The following is a 16,226-nucleotide window of genomic DNA, read 5'->3' on the forward strand; positions in this document are numbered from 1 at the left end:
CTGCTAAAAAAATCATTCAAATAATTAGCAGTTTCTTCAGGTTTTGTCATATGAGTACCTTCACAGTCAATTGAAGCAGGTTGTGAGGACTTCTGTCTTCCCATTATATTATTTAATACCTTCCAAAGCTTCTTCCCATCTTTCTTCTTACTACTTAACTGTAATGTATAATACTGCTTCTTTTTCTTTTTATTAAGACCTGTGATATAATTTCTCAATTTACAATATTTCTGTCTATCCGTTACACTACCAGTTTTTTTTTTTTTTTGCTGTTCTCATCGCCTTGTCTCTCTGAGCCATATATCCTTTAATTCGCTATCAATCCAGGATGCTCTACAATCTTTTATAATGAATTTCTTAACAGGCGCATGATTATCAATAACTGGCTGAAATTTTCTAATAAATAATTCAAGTGCATCGTTTGGTTCTTCTACACCATAAATCTCTGACCACTTTATATTACCAATATCTTTGGTAATATAAAGTAAGGTAAGCTTCCTGGGAAAACCTCCTATATGACCTTTTATACACAATTTTTTGCTTAGCTTTTGGATATTTTGTTTTTCCTTGCAATCACAACTATATTGTGATTTGTGATCACTACAACCTACTTGGACTGATATCGCTGTCGTATACAAATCTTCATTGCTCAAATAAATATGATCTATACAAGATGATGTGAACTTGCCCTTATTATTTATGCTTATTCTCGTTAGTTGTCTAACCATCTGTTTCAATCCATATGCATCTATTATATTTACCAATTGATTCTTTAAAAAGCACTCATGTACTAACTAGGGCTGCACGATAAATCGAATGCGATTGTCATGTGCATTTTGTTAGTAAAGCCGGTTCTGTAATCAGCAGTAAATCATCATCATGTGCTTTCAGATGGAGCAGCATTTACTACACAGAGCCGTAGTTCACTGACAAGTTACGCAAAAAAATCGCAGACGGTTTTATTGCGCGATTATGAAATCGAAGAAATCGTTTGCGATAACATCCCTTCTATTTAAATTATATTCACTTATAGACACAGCATTGTCATCAAATGTCTCATCCAAATGAGTCAGATATAGCAACAATATTAATTGTGTTTGACAGCAACAAATCGGCAACTTCATGTACTTTGTTCCTCAAACTACAAATATTCAAATGAGCAAACTTTACATATTTATTGGCAATAAAACGGCAATAGACATATCACATCACACCTTGATCCTTGTCAAATCCTCACATGTTCTCCTTTGCTTGCCGCCTATGAACAATGAGTATATCGTACCTTAAGAAAGCAATGTCCCCTCTTTCTCTTGCAGCTTTCATTTTAGCAATCAGTTCCTTTCTCCTCTTTCGAAACCGATTCAGGATATTCCTCGTTTATACAAATATTCGAACCCTTCAGCTTTCTCGCGTTGGCATCACTCGATCTCTGTCCTTGATTCTTAAAAACGACACCATTGTTGGGCGAGGCCAACTCCGGATTTCATCCTTTAGGCCTACTTTAAGAACTCGTTGAACTTTCTGTATACTGATGGTGAGTGGGTCCAGGTCCAATTTATCCTTAAAAAGAGCCAACACCATCTCTTCGGAGTCTGAAACCTTTTCATTCTCAGCTACAGGAATTCCATCAATAATCACATTCTGACGTCTGGTCTGTGCATCTAGAAAGTCTGTTTTCCCATCTATCACCAACATCGATTCCGCCAGTTTTTGTATGTCGTCTTCATTTGATTTACAATTAGACGACAAACTTACACTTGACGCTTTTAAATCGTCCACCTCCTTTTGTGTAAATTGGAGGCTAACTTTTAACTCCTGCAGCTCTTTCAAAATAGTCTGTTGCTCCATCAATTCACGCACCTGTTCATGTGTGATGTACTGTCCAGAGTCTTTCTCTTTATCCTTATGACCAGCCATGCTTTCCCACAGGCAACAAACACAAGGTATTGGCGCCGAACTTTACTTCACTCCGCTGTGCTTCAAAGCGATACAATGTATCGTAGAGTTAAACGTCTATAGCTTGATGTAAAACGTCTATAACTTGATGTAAAATCGTTTTATATTTGATTTTTTTTAGCGTCTTCTGGAGTAAGATCAGAACAGGTGTGACGCACACAGGTGTGATCTATCTATTTTTCATTTTTCAATAATTTAATTTCATTTTATTGATTTTGTCATGTACATTTGTCTTTTTTTAATATTTCTGTGTAGCTATAATTCAGTTTTATTTTAGTTTTCAGTTTTTAGTACTTACATTTTGATTTATTTCAGTTAGCTGCCAAGGCAGCATTTCTAATTTGTAAAGTTTTTAAGATAAAGAGTTTAAAGAGTTAAGAATAAGTTTTTCTTCTAATATTTTATTTTATTTTATTCAGCTTTGTGTATTAACAAAAATAGTTTTAATACTTTCCGTTTTAAAGGAATAGTTCACTCAAAAAAGAAAATTCTGTCATTAATTACTCACCCTCATGTCGTTCCAAACCCGTAAGACCTTCGTTCATCTTCGGAACACAAATGAAGATATTTTTGATGAAATCCGAGAGCTCTCTGACCCTCCATAGACAGCAACACACTGCAATGTTCCCAGGTCCAGAAACGTAGCAAGGAGATCGGTAAAATAGTCCATGTGACATCAGGGGTTCAACCGCTATTTTACAAAGCTACGAGAATACTTTTTGTGCGCAAAGAAAACAAAAATAACGACTTAAACAATTCTTCTCCTCATCCCGTCTGCGGCGGTGCACCGCCATTGTGGAAAGAGTTTTACGATGTTTGCTTCCGCTTCATGTAAACAACGCATGCGCGTGCTGACACATGTGCGAGTTAACGTAAGCAGTAGCGCCACGTGCATGCGTTGTGTCAGATTTCATCAAAAATATCTTAATTAGTGTTCCTAAGATGAACAAAGGTCTTACGGGTTTGGAACGACATGAGGGTGAGTAATTAATTCCCTTTAATTGTCAATAACAACACTGACTGTTTTGGACTTCTATATGTAACATTGTTCTGATTCATACTGTTGTTTATCAGAGCATGTAAATGAGCTCCTGATGTTGTATGTGGCAGTACTCTGTGGTGCGGATCGTAAGAGAGAAGATGTTGAGGACAGAGGCTTTCTCAGACCCTGAACAGCTGCAAGCGTTCCTGAGTCAGTTATACGTGTTCCTGGTGGACGAGATGCATGCTGCTCTTAATAAGGTGATGTCTCAATAAAATCATTTCTGTTATTTGTTAGGGGAAGCATTACTGCTACTCATACTGAGGCTTACTTATCTGAACAAACCGTTAACCTTTATTATTAAGCCCTGGTGCTTTATTAGTGTCTGTATTATCAGTCTGTGTTTTTCATGCACTGATTCAGACTCTGTCAGTGGACTCTCAGGACGCTCATCAGGAGCCTGTCCTGAGCTGTGCTCAACTCAAACACTTCGCCAGAGAGGCCGAACTCAACACAGACTACCAGCTGGCAGCACAGTACTATCAGGAGGTGAAGCATCACAGCTCTTCTGCTGCTTTAACATACTATCATACTAGATTCCCTCTCTACCCATCCTAATAATGTACACAGCATGCTTTTCACAGTAGTTTATAATACAGTGTAAAGTGCATTATTCATTGTAGTATATACAAGTATATACATTGTTTCATACTGAGTCATATTTACCCATAAATAAAAATTAATATATACGAATATATATATAGTGACATTATTTTAATGACATTTGCATTACTGTAATGAGAAAAATTAATCATATATTATTTAATAAAAATAATGTATCAAGTAAATAAAGTAATATATACTGTATACATACATTATGACAGTATTTTCTATAATGCATTTAATTTATGCTGATTTATTCATTCAGAATAGTGAAAATTCAAAACAAAACAAAAAACACTCTAAAACAAAAGCTAAACTCCTGGAGGAATTAATGAGAACTGGGGTGGTGATAATAATGCACTCATAATAGTAAAAATCATACATTTTTCAAAAGATCAAATGGGCATTGCAAGCATTTATGGATGAAAGCATTGCAAATCTAAAATCTGTTTGCGTTTTACAGTGTTTAGGGTGCATTGTAAACTACATAATTGTTTATAATCCATTAAACAACATGTCTGGGTCATATTTCACCCACAAATGAAAACAAAGCAATAAAATATGACATTTATTCTGAAATAAAAAAGCTATTTTAGCAACATTAAATGTTGGCATAGTGACATTATTCTATGACAATTAAGCACCCCACTCTCATTATTGTAATGTGAAAAATACTGATATTATTTAAAATACAGTAAGTCTTTACATTTACATTTATTTAAAAGACACCTTTATCTAAAGCCACTTATTTATTAACTAAATTAAGTATAATATATATACATAATGGTAAGATTTGCTGTACTGTCTTTAATTTATGCTGATTTAAAAAGCAAACAAACATTGTGTTACAGTAATGTTAGAATGATAACCATAATGAGAAGTACAAAATAAGAAGAAGTACAAAAACCCCTCAAAAGTCCCTGGATGTTAATGTAATGTAAATTGCAATCACACGGGCATTTCAAGCATGAATGCACTGTATTTTGTGAAAACTGTAGGATGCAATTATAGTATCTCATGCATATACAATGAATCCCTTTGAAATGGCACGTTCTAATGACAGTGTGCTATTTCAAACTCATCATTTGTGACATGCCAGTATCATTGGATGTGAGTCACGTCTCTCTGTAGTGTTTGATTCAAGAGCGCAGCAAGCCGTCGCACTGGTGTGATTATGGAGCGTTTCACATGCTGACCGCTGACCACCTGAAGGCAGAGGAGTGCTTTCAACAGGCCTTATCCATCCAGCAAACACACATACCGAGGTCAGCAGACACAAATTACTCAGACTAGATTTCTAAACGAGTGCTTTGACTCATTCTTCTGTTGTGTTCGGTGCAGTTTGCTCATGTGCGGCGTGCTGTCAGAGATGAACGGACGCTATGAGGACGCCGAGACCTTCTTTGAAAGGGCGACTTGTGTGGAGCCCAACAATGTGGTCGCCTGGGCTTTGTTTGGTGAGAATAGATTATACAGTAAATAAAAATTTGGGGTTAGTTCGATTTGTATAGATAGAAGAAATTAATATTTTTATTCATCAAGGATTTAATAAATTGATCAAAAATGAAAGTAAAGACATTTACAATGTTGCAATAGATTTCTATTTTTAAAAAATGCTGTCCTTTTGGACTTTCTATTCATACAAAGAAAAAAAATCCTGAAAAAAAGGTTTCGACAAAAAATGTGAAGAAGATAATAATCAGAAATGTTTTTTGAGCATCAAATCAGAATATTAGAATGATTTCTGAAGGATCATGTGACACTGAAGCCTGGAGTAATGATGCTGAAAATTCAGCTTTATATCACAGGAATAAATCACATTTTAAAATATATTAATATTAAAATAGAAAACAGTTATTTGAAATTGTAACAATATTTCACAATTTTACTGTTTTTACTGTATTTTTGGTCAAATAAATGCAGCCTTGGTGAGCAGAAGAGACTTCTTTCAAAAACATCTTACCCCAAACTTTTAACAGGGTTCCCACGGGTCCTTGAAAGTTTGTGAATCTGCAAAAAAATTTTCAAGGCCCTGGAAAGTTTTTGAAAATAAGCGTACATAGATAAAGGTCCTTGAAAGTGCTTGAATTTATTTTGTGCAAGAAGTTTTCTGGAAAAAATTCCATATTATTCCCTCCGGTCCGCTAATGTGTTATTTCGCCAACACTTCGTGGCCTATGCATACTAGCTTGCTTGATTTACGTTAGTTACGCGCATTTTACGCGTTACGTTATGTGTTTCCTGCGTGAGATACTTTGTGTTGTATATGGCAAGCCAAAAGAGTCAGAATTAAATTTATGCCGTTAAATACAGCGTTTTTTACCATTTAAGTGCATTTTTTACGGTGTCTGCTATCAGGACGGCGTATTTGATGGCGCTAATGCTGTTTTGTATGTAAAAGCGATTTATCTAAAGCGTAATTATGACTCTTTTGGCTTGCCATAGTTGTACGTTGCCATGACGTTCACGCGTGCACTACTACAATGGTACCTTAACGTTTCACTGACACACTGTGAAATTAATGTTAGCGTTTTTTACCATTTAAGTGCATTTTTTACGGTGTCTGCTATCAGGACGGCGTATTTGATGGCACTAATGCTGTTTTGTATATAAAAGCGATTTATCTAAAGCGTAATTATGACTCTTTTGGCTTGCCATAGTTGTACGTTGCCATGACGTTCACGCGTGCACTACTACAATGGTAGTGTCATGGCCAAAAATAAAAGCAAAAAAAAAAAAAAAAAGCTTTTTTGCATAGTTGTGTTTGACACATGAAAACTGTAACAATGTATCTTACAAGGTAACACAGTGTAACCTTGCTCTCACTTGAAATGTGTCCCCACATTAAGTCCTTGAATTTGAGGGTATTGGACCTGGAAAATCCTTGAAAGGTCCTTGAATTTTAAGTTAACCAAGGTGTGGGAACTCTATTTTAAAACAGTAAGTGTTTTTCTTCAATAGTATACTATATTCATTCATTTAAGTTTATTTTACTCTGACCGCAACAGGATATAATTTTAGTTTGCTAAATTTTTTTTACATTTTATTTTTCAAAATGATGAAAATGTGTGTCCTCAGGTATATTCTGCCAGACTCAGGAGAAGTGCATAGAGGCAGAAATGGCTTTTCGGGAAGCCAATAAGCAGCTTAATGCAGTCCTGCTGAATGAATCAGCATCTAGAGCAGAAATAACCTCAGAGACTCAGTCTGGTCAGAAGAAGGACCAGAAAGATGAAAGCAGTGAGACTCCAGCTGGAAACACAGAGGAGACAGGTGACCACCTCATGTCCATCTGCTCTGTGACAAAAGCTTTTCATTTATAGCTGATCTGGGATCATTTGCTTTAAAGGTGGCAATACAGATGAAGCCGATGCTGTGCATGAAGAAGACCAGCCACAGAATGACCAGGAGAGCAAACAGGAAGTACAACAGCAAATTCCCCCAACCAGCGTCCAGACCACTATCTACATGGAGACAGTGTGGTTTCTCCTGCAGAACTACGCATTACAGGTCACAGCAGTTACATTAAAGGAGACATTTGTTTTCACCTGAGATCTACTTAGAAGGTTTCTTGCACCAAAAACAAGCATAATTTAGTGTTTATGGCTATTTTATACACACACACACACACACACACTCTCTCTCTCCCTCAGACCCTTTGTTGAAAAGGCCGTTTTTGCTGCTGTTCCTTTAAGACTTCTTTATGTAAATGGCTTACACTACCATTCAAAAGTTTAGTGTCCGAAAATACTTTTAATGTTTCTGAAATAAGTCTCATCAATTTGACCAAAAAAATACAGTAAAAACAGTAATATTGTTAAATATTATTTCTATTTAAAACAACAGTTTTCTATTTGAATATATTTTAAAGTGTAATTTATTCCCGTGATGCAAAGCTGAATTTGTGTGTCACATGATCCTCCAGAAATCAGTCTAATATGATGATTTGCTGCGCAAGAAACATTTATTATTATTATCAAAGCTGAAAAGATGTGCTGCTTCATAGAAAACTGACTTTTTCCAGATTTTTCGATGAATAGAAAGTTCAAAAGAACATTTATTCAAAACAGAAATCTTTTGTAACATTATAAATGCCTTTGCTGTCGCTTTTGATCAATTTAATGCGCCCTTGCTGAATAAATGTATTCATTTCTTTAAAAAAACAACAACGTTCCAACCCCAAACTTTCATATATTCTACGTTCAAATATTCTGTAGGTTATTAAAGCAATAAGCCCCAAGAAGCCGTGGTTTAAAGTGAATTTATAACAGCTAAGGGGCATTGTTAGGCACGACGCGAAGCGGAGTCCGTATAAACTGTATAAAACGGTTATTCCATATATATAGTAATGTTTCACAAAATAAAACAGAGCAAATAAAGTGTAATGATAATAAAAACTGCGTGCCTGCAAACGCTCGCCGTCATGTCTTACTTGGCTCAGACTGGGAATCGCCTGCTATAGAGTGAGTACAAACCCATAATGCATTTAGAAAAGCTGGACGTCTCTGGCTTGTAGCTTGTCAGCGTAAAGCAGGAGAGCTTTGCTGGAGCCACAGTAGAAGGAGAGTTTGTGATTGGTTGAAGTCAGAATTGACCCTAGTTACCTATTCCTTCTCTTTTTGTGAAGATGCATGTCATTTCAAAGAAAAAAATATACATCCAATTCATATGAATATCAGTTGTTACTCTATATCTGCAACATTGTCTTAGTAAGATGATATTCAAATGCTTAGGTTTATGATCAAAGCTCTGTAGTTTCGAAGCATTTAAATGCAGCGTAATACAAGGATGACTGACAGATGACCAAATAAACATTCCCTAACAAGCTTGATGATCATATTTGATGCATTTTAACATGATTTTTCTAAAGAATGATGATGATAATCAAGCTAAGTTGTTTCAGTCCAGTAAGTGTTCATCTTGAAATATTACTAACAACATAAAAGTTATTCTTATGTTTACTTTATAAAAATCAGTAGAGACCCAATCAAGCAAACAGACACGCGAAGCAAGACCTGAAGGTGGACGTTTTTACAAATATACTGTACAAAAAGACCTTTTACTTGCTAAAAAAGTATAAACTATGAATCAGACAACAGGTTTTTCAGCAAGGTTTTAAACAAGTTGATCATTTCGAGGCCTTAGAAAGTCTCTTAGCCCAACTTTTTGCTCTTGCAATCGCTTAAATTGTGCATTTACATCTCCATCTCCGTTATAAAAAGACATCGCTGTCGGCCGCTTCAGAGTTCCTGCTGCCGGTGCGAATGCAACCAGGAAAACGGCCCGAGGGAGAAATTGGTTCTCTAGGAACTACCCTGCTGACTAGTTCCTAGAACTAAGTTCCTAGAACTACACGGTGCGAAAGCCCCTATTTGTTCCCTCGCTTTGCACTTATTTCTTTACACTTCTTCACACAAAGCAGCCATCATTTACTCTCCCTCAATGTCATTCTAAGCCTGTGTGAGTTTCTTTCTTCTGTGGTACACAAAAGAAGATATTTTGAAGAATGTTGGTAACCAAATGTTTTCAGGTCCTATTGACTTCCATATTATGGACAAAATATACTATGGAAGTCAATGGGAAACGAAACGGTTCTTCACACACTGGATCAACAGAAGCATTATTTTGACTTTAGTTGCTTTGTCCTTTCAGACCGGCAGAAAACTAGAGGCAGAGCAGTCATATAAATATGCCCTAAAGGTTTGTACTGTTTAATGTCAATGTGTTTGTGAAGTCTGTGGTATCAAAATTCAGTTTTGACCTCTTATAAGTTTCGTTTTTTTAGATGAATTTGCAAGAGGAGTCACTTCTAGAGGAGATTCACGAGCTGCAGTCACGTGTTGGGTTTGGGAACCCTTCCTTCTGATCTGTCTTATCCACATAAATGTCATTTTCAACTATAAAAAGGTTCATTGTTTAATCCTAATAATAAAAAAGGTGTAAATGATAATAAAATATGATTTGAACCATAATCAGCTATAGTCTTTTTTTGTTTGTTTTTGTTTTGGCCTTGTTGAAAATGGCTTCACATTTAAGGTTCACTCCAATGGTAACAATAAATGTACAATATACAGTATTAATATTATTAAAACTATACAGTTTTAATAATCGTTTTAACTCTGTGAGAATAGGGAAGTCCACACCACAACTACCACAGAGGAATGATATTGAAATCACTTTCAGATCAGTTATTTCCAACTAATAAATGATAAAAAACACTGTCAGCCAATCGGAATCTGTCAGACTTTAAAGGGTGTTATCGTCTGTTCAGGGATCAAACAAAAACACAACATAATTACTAAAACGTCACATAAAATGAAAGTGAAAACAGGAAAAATAAAAGCTCAGTCAAAATATTTACAAAAATATTAATAATATATCTCTGATGCTAAAAAAAATACTGCGCCTGTTAGTGTGGACACTAATATAGTTATCGCTATAATTTCCGAGCCTTTTTACATTAGGTTGTAAAAATGTACACATTTAATATGCACTAGGGATGTAACGGTATGAAAATTTCATATCACGATTATAGTGACCAAAGTTATCACGATTATCAATATTATCACGGTTTTGTTCAAATTAGATGAAAACGTTCAAAAAGAACTGATACACACACTGAAAACATTTCAATAAGTTTTATATTTGAAAATCAACAAACTATCATGATTTATCGTAAAACCGGTAATCGTTACATCCCTAATATGCACAAACCAGAATGACAATGATAAAACTGAAAGATTGAGAAATGCATATAGATATGTTCAGAATTCTACCTTTCCATACTCAAATGTGCTAAACTGTGCAGTAAATTAGCAGTGCACTGTGCTTTATCGTCCACTGATGAGTGAACCAGATTTATTTCTCAATATTTGATCTGACTGCCAAAAGTAAAGAAATGTTATACAAAAAAAAAAAAAATCTTTACATGGCAGACAACAGACAGTAGTGTTCATCTAAATTCCATTATCATGTATAAAACCTCAACAGTTTTCAAAAACAAAAATAAATCTCTATATTATATATAACACAATAAAACTTGCCTTCACATGTACCATGGTATCCAGTAGGAGCAAAACAAAAACTTGCCAGAAGACACCTGTATTTCGAATATATATGAAGAACACAACAAATGAGACGATAAATCTGAGTGATGAATCATATTAAGGTACTTTATTAAACAACTAAACTGAATCAAAGTGATAATTGGCAACAAGTCAGAAATCCATTTTTCACAATTATTTTCTTTGATTGAACAGAAACAAGAAGTTACACAAGGTTACATCCTCATAGTCTGCAGGGGTCTTTCTTTTGGTCTATCCATGAACACGACTGCCCCATGTGTAGGTCAGGTACATCAGAACCATGAGTGGTGCAACCTTGAATATAGATGTTATGAATGGTCTCCAAACGTTTGGGATTCCCTTAGAAAAGTAGTTTGGGAAAGCCCTCTTCTCAAAGGGAGAAATACTGTAATTGATCACATGCCTTATCTTGGCCAGATCTCCGAAGTGACGACCGATTGTTCCAAGAAAGCTGATCTCACTGCACTTTGACACCCTTGGATTCACATTAAACTGTTTTTCTCACCAAAAAAAAAAAGGCTTGAATTTAATGGTCGCTGCGCCTTTAAGCATCAGCTCTGACAGACACGTGGTTTCATCCGGCAGCTTCCTGCTTATTGAGTTCATAACGGAGAGCCTGAGCTCCGCAGACAAAAGCAACGAGAATCCGACTAATGATCATTTCTATAATCAGTTACCAGTCTGTTATCATTCCTACAGCCTGATCGGACCAATTACTATTATCATTATAATCTGATCTAACGCAGGATTCGCTGAAGAGCTGGATCGTAAGTACTGGTTTCAGTTCTCAAGTATGCAAATGGGGGCGCATACTTGTGCTATATGCGTGCTAGTGTGTTACATCGATGTCTAACGTCAGCACTAGTTCATTTGTATAATGACAGCTGATTATTTTGTTCTGCTTGTGCATTTAAATGGATGCTGATCACAGGACAGTGAGATTAGTGGCACTTTCTCTGGCAAACACCAGAACGCTTATGACTGCTCTTTTGTTGGGACTGCACACATCTGTGTTTTCATTTTCCCTGCAAACAAACGCTGTTGAACCGCCTCAGTGTGTGTGTGTGTGTGTGTGTGTGTGTGTGTGTGTGTGTCCTCAGGAACTCAGCTGTTGTGATCTCTAACAATCATCTGTAGCAGTTACAGTCACTGACCGTTCAAGCTCGGGAGGTAGAGGTAAGAGGTTTTGTTGTTTACATTTCAGTGAATTATGTTTTCTTCACAAACTTTGGAGACTTTAAATCAGTTCAGAGCTGCTCATATCACATTTCCATAATGACATTGAAAACATGAGATGGCCTTTTAGGAGGTAATACTTCAAATCTAATCAAATAGATTAGAGAATTGTTTTTACGTAATGAAAAGGATGAATGAGTTTTCTAATGTGTGTTATGTTGATTGTGTTGAACTGAAATTTGCCTAGATAAATAGGTAGAGAGAGAGGCTAGAATCAGATGATAGTTATTTTTACTATTATTAATTTACTATGATTGTATTTATTAATATTTTGAATTAGTTTTTAAGTTTTCATTTTAATTTAATTTAAGATTAAGTTTGAGTAATTTTGTTATGTGCTTTTGTCATTTTTCATTAAATATTTTTTTTAAATTGTCATTTGTCAATTGTCATTTTTAAATATTTTGATTTATCTTTATTTTTATTTCATTTTTTATTGTTTTATATTTTATTTGATTTATCTTTTAAATAATTTTAGGATTTATACCTAAGCTTAAGTTATTTGCCAAGGCAACATTTTTAGGTATTTATTTATTTAACTTTTTAAATTTTTTCATCAAACAGTTCTATTTTATTTTACTTAATTTACTGAAATCAGTTTTAACAGTTTTAGTTAATAGCATAGATAGATAGATAGATAAAATGGTAGATAGATGGATAGATAGACAGACAGACAGACAGATAGATAGATGGATAGATTGGTAGATAGATAGATAAAATGGTAGATAGATGGATTGGTAGATAGATAGATAGATAGATAGATAGATAGATAAAATGGTAGATAGATAGAACGGTAGATAGATAGAACGATAGATAGATAAAATGGTAGATAGATAGACAGATAGATGGATAAAACGATAGATAGATAGATAGATAGATAGATAGATAGATAGATAAAATGGTAGATAAAATGGTAGATAGATAGAACGGTAGATAGATAGAACGATAGATAGATAAAATGGTAGATAGATAGACAGATAGATGGATAAAACGATAGATAAATGGATAGATAGATAGAATGGTAGATAGATAGACAGATAGATAAAATGATAGAACGATAGATAGATAGATAGATAGATAGATGATAGATAGATAGATAAAACGATAGAACGATCGATAGATAGACAGATAGATAAAATGATAGAACGATAGATAGATAGATGATAGATAGATTATTGATCCAGTGTGTGAAATTGAGAGAGTTTGCCAGTTAAAAACAGTCAAATTTTTTAATAAATGAGTTTAAATATGTGTTTGAGATCAAAGGGATGTGTTGATGTGTAGATATCAATTTTCAGAAACAGGAAGATGATCTGTGTGTGTAACAGGAAAGCGTCTGGCGTGTTGTTGTGAATGTGTTTGAGCAGTTAGAGGTCAGATCCACACAAGCCGCTAGAATGAGTGCTATGAGGACAGAAGATGCTGCTGACGGGACGAGCACAGCTAATGGAGGAGGAGTCGTGTGTCAGGAGGGAGGCGTCACCGTCCTCAGGTACACCAGACACTCGAGAGCGCTTCCTCTGAGAACATGCTTGAGTTGTGTTCAGTGCAGTGCTGTTATTAACAGAAACTAATAAAACTGGTTTTCGTTAATTGAAATAAAGCGCAAATAAATCAAAATCTAAATATTAGATGAATAACTCATTTATATTATTATATAAAAATAAATGCTAATTCAAAACACTGATAAATACTATACTAGTATATAAATAATACTAAAATAACAGTTTAGTTTCAGTGCTTGTTTCATTACCGAACCCTGAATGTCATCTGATCCCTACAGGCCTACAGATCTCTCAGAGATGTTGGCGGCAGGAACCAAAGAAGTTCACGAGAAGGCCGAAAACACAGAGTTTGTCAAAGACTTCCTGAGGGGACGCATCCGCAAAGAGCTCTTTAAGGCACATGGATTTTAAAGACCATTTAGAAATGCCATTCACAACACATTTCACTTTCATAATGTGGCAAATAATGTGCTGGGATCTGATTTATTACTTTATCATATTAAACTTAGGAATGTATTACTTTTGATGTATGTCTTTTGTCTGGCGGACGATAAACTAGGGGGGAAAACCCTTATACTTATAATGATAGACTTGGAATAGTTAGCGTCCACATACCCAGGGTTATTATTGTTAACTACAACTAAAAATAAAACAATAAAATAAAACATTTTCGTTACCTGAAATAAAATAAATGTGAACTGAAATAATAAAATAATAAATATAATATATTAAAATAAAGCAATAAGCCCCAAGAAGCCGTGGTTTACAGTGAATTTATAACAGCTAAGGGGCGTTGTTAGGCACGACGCGAAGCGGATTATTGCTTTTATAAAACGATTATTCCATATATATATAGTACGGTTTCACAAAATAAAACAACATAAAGCAAATAAAGTGTAATGATAATAAAAACAGTATTCTTCCGCCAAACAATGTAGTTCCTCAGAAACAGTTGTGGTTGCAATAAAGTGGTTGCCGAGCAACAGACAAACGTAAACAAAGGTGTATGTTTGTAGAGTAATTTACAACTGCTCTGAACGTGGCTCAACCAATCAGAATCAAGGACCGGAACTATCCATTTTATAAAATGTATTTTAAAACCTTTTTTAATTATTATATTTTTATTATTTCATCTAGTTGGCAAGACATAATTTCTCATTTTCTTTTTTAATTTGAAGTACTAAAATAATTACAATTGAAACAAAACACATAAAAAAAAAAAAATTTCCAATATAATTCTTAAACTGAAATTACCATGAGTACAGGAAATACAGGAAAAATTGTAATAATATTATATTAATAACATTAATAAAAAAATAATACCATATCAATGATACTTAAATAACGTTTCACATATTTTACTATTATTTATATACTATTATAATATTTATAATTTTTAAAGTTAGCTTCTTTTTTATTATTTTAATTATAGTTTTTATTTTAAATTTAGTTTAAGGTTAAGTAATGTAATGTAATGTGTTTTTGTCATTTTATTATTATTATTTGTTTTCTTTAAATATTTCTATTTAGCTTTAATTTTATTTAATTTTTTTTATTTAGGTTATTTGCCAAGGCAGCATTTTTCTTTTTCATCAAATATTTCTATTTTATTTAACTTTATTTAAACTAAACTAAAACAAAGACATCGGTTTAGTTTGACGTGATTGTGATCTCTTGATCTGTGTTTGTGTCGTCAGCTCGGTCACGTGGCTCTATACTTCACGTACTCGGCTATGGAAGAGGAGATGGAGAGAAACAAGGAGCATCCTGATTTGGCGGCGCTCTACTTCCCTCATGAGCTGCACCGGCGGGACGCTCTGGCTCGGGACCTGCAGTACTTCTACGGCGAGGACTGGCAGGACCAGATCAGCCTCTCTCCCGCCACTCAGCGCTACGTGGAGCGCATCCAGCAGATCGGCCGGGACCAGCCCGCGCTTCTGGTGGCTCACGCTTACACCCGCTACATGGGAGACCTCTCGGGCGGCCAGGTGCTGAGGAAGGTGGCCCAGCGCGCCATGAAGCTGCCGCCCACAGGAGAAGGCCTGAACTTCTACCAGTTCGACGGCATCCACAGCGCCAAGGCCTTCAAACAGCTGTACCGCAGCCGGATGAACGAGCTGGAGCTGGACTCGCACACCAAGCAGAAGATCGTGGAGGAAGCCGTCCTGGCCTTCCAGTTCAACATGGAGGTGAGCGCTGCTGGAAGAAACACTAGTGTTTCAATTGCGATTGAAAGGGTTCATATTTTTTAGCATTTCCTGTGGTCAACTTACAGTGTGTAGTGAGTGTGTTTTTGCACCAAAAACATAATTTTGTTTAATTTAGTTGTTAGTGTAATTTAATTTATTAAATAAATACCTAAAAACTGAATCAGTGATTTAGTTTATTAATTCAGTTTCGAAATTAAATATACATATATAAATATAATTATTTATTTATTAATATGTATATGTAAAGTCACTGTTAAGGCCTGTTCACACCAAGAACGATAACTATAAAGCTAACGATAAAAATATCGTTTTAAAAATCATTCTCAATATTAAAGAACAGCAGAGTCCACACCACAACTATAACGATAAAGGCACAGAGAAACAATATCGTTGGAATCACTTCCAGAACGATTTTTTTCCAGCTGAAGAACGATACAAACTTTGATACCCAATTAGAATCAATCCTGCTATAACGAGCTCGAGAATTTAAAGCGGCAGACGCGTGTGCGATTAGAATAAACAGACGATATCGTCCACTGGTGTGGACGCTAATATTGTTATCTTTATAGTTATCGTTCTTGGTGTGAAC

At 35.1% G+C, this 16,226-nt stretch overlaps 2 protein-coding genes and 1 pseudogene across 5 annotated transcripts in view; 2 read left to right on the top strand and 1 right to left on the bottom strand.

Annotated features, from left to right (window-relative positions):
* Positions 1 to 9,502, top strand: part of cfap70 (cilia and flagella associated protein 70) — a 24,975-nt gene extending 15,473 nt beyond the window's left edge. The window contains exons 15-22 of the mRNA XM_016555070.1: positions 3,067 to 3,198; positions 3,362 to 3,487; positions 4,733 to 4,866; positions 4,943 to 5,058; positions 6,680 to 6,874; positions 6,951 to 7,111; positions 9,254 to 9,301; positions 9,387 to 9,502. Of these exons, the coding sequence (XP_016410556.1) occupies positions 3,067 to 3,198; positions 3,362 to 3,487; positions 4,733 to 4,866; positions 4,943 to 5,058; positions 6,680 to 6,874; positions 6,951 to 7,111; positions 9,254 to 9,301; positions 9,387 to 9,467 (993 nt within the window). The 3' untranslated portion in view covers positions 9,468 to 9,502. The remainder of the gene's footprint in view (positions 1 to 3,066; positions 3,199 to 3,361; positions 3,488 to 4,732; positions 4,867 to 4,942; positions 5,059 to 6,679; positions 6,875 to 6,950; positions 7,112 to 9,253; positions 9,302 to 9,386) is intronic.
* Positions 9,503 to 10,839: 1,337 nt separating this feature from the next.
* On the bottom strand, positions 10,840 to 11,347 carry LOC107742177 (cytochrome b-c1 complex subunit 8 pseudogene; annotated as a pseudogene).
* The window catches only part of LOC107742125 (heme oxygenase 2-like), an 11,428-nt gene continuing 6,462 nt past the window's right edge, over positions 11,261 to 16,226 (top strand). Inside the window, exons 1-5 of one of the 4 annotated variants that reach the window (XM_016555026.1) lie at positions 11,261 to 11,453; positions 11,787 to 11,869; positions 13,251 to 13,414; positions 13,706 to 13,823; positions 15,125 to 15,616. In XM_016555026.1, the coding sequence (XP_016410512.1) occupies positions 13,320 to 13,414; positions 13,706 to 13,823; positions 15,125 to 15,616 (705 nt within the window). In that variant the 5' untranslated portion in view covers positions 11,261 to 11,453; positions 11,787 to 11,869; positions 13,251 to 13,319. The remainder of the gene's footprint in view (positions 11,454 to 11,786; positions 11,870 to 13,250; positions 13,415 to 13,705; positions 13,824 to 15,124; positions 15,617 to 16,226) is intronic. The other 3 variants (XM_016555018.1, XM_016555042.1, XM_016555036.1) reach the window with 3 other exon arrangements.

The sequence above is a fragment of the Sinocyclocheilus rhinocerous genome, unplaced genomic scaffold (genome assembly GCF_001515625.1).
Source record: "Sinocyclocheilus rhinocerous isolate Xijiao unplaced genomic scaffold, SAMN03320098_v1.1 scaffold342, whole genome shotgun sequence".
NCBI classification, from domain to species: domain Eukaryota; kingdom Metazoa; phylum Chordata; class Actinopteri; order Cypriniformes; family Cyprinidae; genus Sinocyclocheilus; species Sinocyclocheilus rhinocerous.